Genomic DNA, 3,623 nt, shown 5'->3' with positions numbered 1-3,623 from the left:
ATATTCCTCGATGGCGTAAATTTACTATCCGGCAAGTTCTCGCACAAGAAAGCGTTTTCTTTAACCTTTCTGCGTGGTTTCCCGCCTAAATGAACCTTCTCGTGTAATCAAGGCTAGTCGTGGATTATTACATCGCAATCCCTGCGCGAGAGGGATCCGCGGGGCGCCGCTTTCCTGGTGGTATCTTGCTCCGTCCTCCTCATCGCGAACTCGAATCACGCAGCGCTTGCATCGCTCAACCGTTATGTACATTGAGATGCGCCAGTGAACCGGGGTTATGTTAGCAAGCATTCTCCCCCCCCCCCCCCCCCCCCCCCGGCTACATCAAGTCGAAGGGGCAACAAAAAACAAACAAGTGCTTGCATTTCAACTCAGTCCTGACACCTTGCTTATAATGCTGCTTCGTCGGGACTCGGCTGCTCCGTCTTCCTTCTTTTTTTTTATTTCTCGTCGGGAAATTTTTCTCTTCGTCTTTGAGTGTCATGAGGTCCGAGAGAGATCTTTTTCAAGCACGCCACCTCCTTAGCGTGCCTCTCTCTTTTAATTTCTTCTTTTTTATTCCGCAGTCTGGTACTGTGTATTGGACGAGCCACGGTTTTTCTCGATAGCGGCCAGGCCTGTGCGCGCGCAGCGACCAGAAGCCGGGAGGCCAGGGCTCATTGCTAGGCTGAGCCTGTCGTCCTAACAGGTCCTGCGAGGAAGCGCGTACGCGGCGTTAAAAATAAAATTAAGTCAAGCTTGATATTCTCTAGCGATTGCTGGACGCTAGCGCTGTCCTCAAGGACACGTTGTCTCCGCTGCGCTCGGATTCTCTGCTTCGCCGATTAAGGGAGAGGGTGTTCGTGTGAAAGGGCTGTTCCGCTTCCAGCCACTATGGTCGCCGCTTTTGCTGGCTTCTCGGAGTGCCCCTTCGTCCAACTCGATTCGTGGCTCATCGAAGGGGATCTTCGTTCATCCTCCTCTCCACATCGCGTACGTGATGTCCGGTCCTTCTTGGCGGCGCTTCTGGAAGATGGCCTTAGCGCCGCGCTTCATCTCATGCCTATAAAAACGCCGCACATCGCCGACCAGCTACCACATCTTCCTTTTACATCCGGCCGATCGGACACAAGGAGCCAGTTCGACGATGCTGTGCAAGGTAGGGAACGGATAGAATCGCAGAAGACAGATAACAAGAAAAAGATCCCGTGTCACTGAGGATGAGATCGCATTGTTCGCCGAACATGGGTAAACGGATACGAAGAAAGCTAACATCGTTGACCTGTTCATCTCTCGCAGGTTGCCTTCCTCGGCCTTCTGGCCATCGCTGCCGCCCAGGTCCAGCTCCAGGAACAATTCGTAGGTTTTCGCTTCGATTAATTTGAACTTTACTGGGACGCGATATCATCACTGCATGAAAATTCGCCAATGTACGGAAACTTTAACGTTGACCTCGTTTACTTTGTACTTACAACTTTTTTCCGAGTAATGATACCTCTGAACATAAAAGAATAGTCCTGTTTTATCTTCAGATATACTGCGATGTTAATTTCGAGCAGTTTAAAATGTAGAAGAAAATACTGGGCTCCCATTCAGCATGCTTGCTTTCCAATCTCAAAGTCTTGGTAGTAGAAAAAAAATAAGTATGACAGTTTTCTAAAACAGATTAAGCAAGAACAAACGCGATCCCATCATTTTTGTTGATTGGAGATAGCGGAAACTGTGGTATATAGGTCAGCCTAATTATTCAGCAAACGCAGGAGATATTTTAGAACTGGACTGCCGACTCTGTTGCGTGAAAAATAATCGTCCATGTTCAGCTTCTCCAATGAAGTGTTTTTGAAAGCACGCTGCGAACTCTTCAAAGGGTGGCACCACGGGTGTTTCTCTGATCCACTGCATCTTACTTTCACAGCCACCCCACCCATACACCTTCAGCTACGAGTCCACCGGTGAGGACGGCGGCCGCATCAGCCAGCAGGAGACCGGCGACGAGAGGAACTTCAAGACCGGCAGCTACAGCTACCAGACCCCAGACGGTGTCTACCGTACCGCCAACTACGTCGCTGACGATCAGGGTTTCCGTGTGTCCATCGACACCAACGAGCCAGGCACCAAGGCCGAGAACCCAGCTGATGTGACCCTCAACGCCAACCCAATTGAGGTCCCAGCCACCGCCTACACCTTCGGCAAGTCCAAGAGCTAAATCACTCGCCTCGTTTCCAAAGCGAGATAAAGCTATGTAAATTAAAGCAAGACTACTCCAACCACTGCCGCAACGTCATCACTTCTGGTCTGTCTTCTCGGTGCTCTCCACTCTGCTGACTACGACTCCCTTATTTCCATTTCTTTTTTTCTATTCTCGCGTTTGGACGGTGTACCACTGCACACAAGACGTGACCTCCTGTCGTGAACCTCCTTAGTTCGACTCTGAGCTCCTACACTCTTTGACTTACCCCTCTAGTGCAAACTATTGTCCTGTCTTCTGAACAGAAAACAAAACAAAGAGAAAAATAAAGTTGTTATTTTTTGTTGTTTATAATGTTGGCTCATTTACGCGCTCACGTGGGACCCGGATCCGGCGGACCACGATGTTATTACTCCTTTTATCAGTGATGTATAGTTGTTTCAACGCAATATCACGAGAGTATGTAACGCAAGGAAGACATGTTTGTATGGTGGTTCTACTGTAATATTGTAAGGGCCACAGAGGCCAGTTATTCACATGTAAGAAAGCAAGCCACTGGCATACAACATAGAAGTTAGTTTTCACACACAGACTTAGTTTTCAAGATGGCGGGGCTAGTTTAGCTTAGTGTTATCATGCTAAAGCGAAGATCTAACAGCGTTTAGGGGCGTGCAGCTGCGTGGAAAAAGTGGAAGTCCTCAGAACACATTTCTGGGGCAAAATTGTAACACTGCTCATCTCGCACCACACAATAATTGCAAGAGAGCAGGTACAGCTATCATTACACGTTATTGGTGCCACGTGGTTCAAGTAGGACGTTTTCTGTATTGTATTTATATGAGAAGACGACGTAATCTGAGCCACATAAAAGGTAGCAGTAATATAGGACGATCACAAGCATGACACTACGCTAAAAATTGGAATTGCGCGAAAAGTGAGTTACAGTAACTTCAGAAAAATTTAGTATTTTTCTTGAAAATAAACAATGTTCAATGTTAAATGTTCAAGGCTAGCATGAAAGATTCGGGCATTTTACAGTTCTACGATCAGTTTGCACGAGATCAGTAGGTAATTCTCGCATAACAGCCACAAAATATTGCGTGTGATCCACCAAGGAAGTTCTGAAAGGTTTTCACCCAATTAAACTTCAGCGAACCTGCTGAGATAAATGAAAGCTCCACATTTCAATGGAAAATTTTCGGGGTGGCTCATCTCGAAGTTGAAAGCATTCAGACGTTGAAATCAGCCTTTCTGCCATATACATGACATTTCATAAATGTTGATTTTGGGGCGAACATGAGCGAATGTCATTTGGTAGAAAGCTTCTTATCGGGTTCACAGGCATGTCTCATTTGGGAATCTTATAAATCAGTTCAATATTTGTTTAGCGTATTTATGGCAGTCAGTTAAATTTAACCATTTTGAATTCCGTGGGTGGCACGGCGTGAGACCCGTA

The 3,623-nt window shown here is 46.8% G+C and overlaps 1 protein-coding gene across 1 annotated transcript; it reads left to right on the top strand.

Moving 5' to 3' along the window:
- Nucleotides 1–1,024: 1,024 nt before the first annotated feature.
- LOC119387599 (cuticle protein 10.9) lies at nt 1,025–2,249 on the top strand. Its single transcript, XM_037655037.2, has 3 exons — nt 1,025–1,138; nt 1,279–1,338; nt 1,895–2,249. The coding sequence occupies exons 1-3, from the start codon at nt 1,127–1,129 to the stop codon at nt 2,183–2,185; spliced, it is 363 nt and encodes a 120-aa protein (XP_037510965.1). The 5' UTR covers nt 1,025–1,126; the 3' UTR covers nt 2,186–2,249.
- Nucleotides 2,250–3,623: the final 1,374 nt, after the last annotated feature.

Source organism: Rhipicephalus sanguineus, chromosome 3, assembly GCF_013339695.2.
Source record: "Rhipicephalus sanguineus isolate Rsan-2018 chromosome 3, BIME_Rsan_1.4, whole genome shotgun sequence".
NCBI lineage: Eukaryota > Metazoa > Arthropoda > Arachnida > Ixodida > Ixodidae > Rhipicephalus > Rhipicephalus sanguineus.
The sequence above is the reverse complement of the archived record's forward strand: the minus strand, read 5'-3'. Positions and strand labels throughout refer to the sequence as shown.

Excerpts from the sequence above, each read along its gene's own strand:
- LOC119387599 (XM_037655037.2), top strand. Across the intron at positions 1,339-1,894 it reads TCCAGCTCCAGGAACAATTC|CCACCCCACCCATACACCTT; the intron begins GTAGGTTTTCGC and ends TTACTTTCACAG.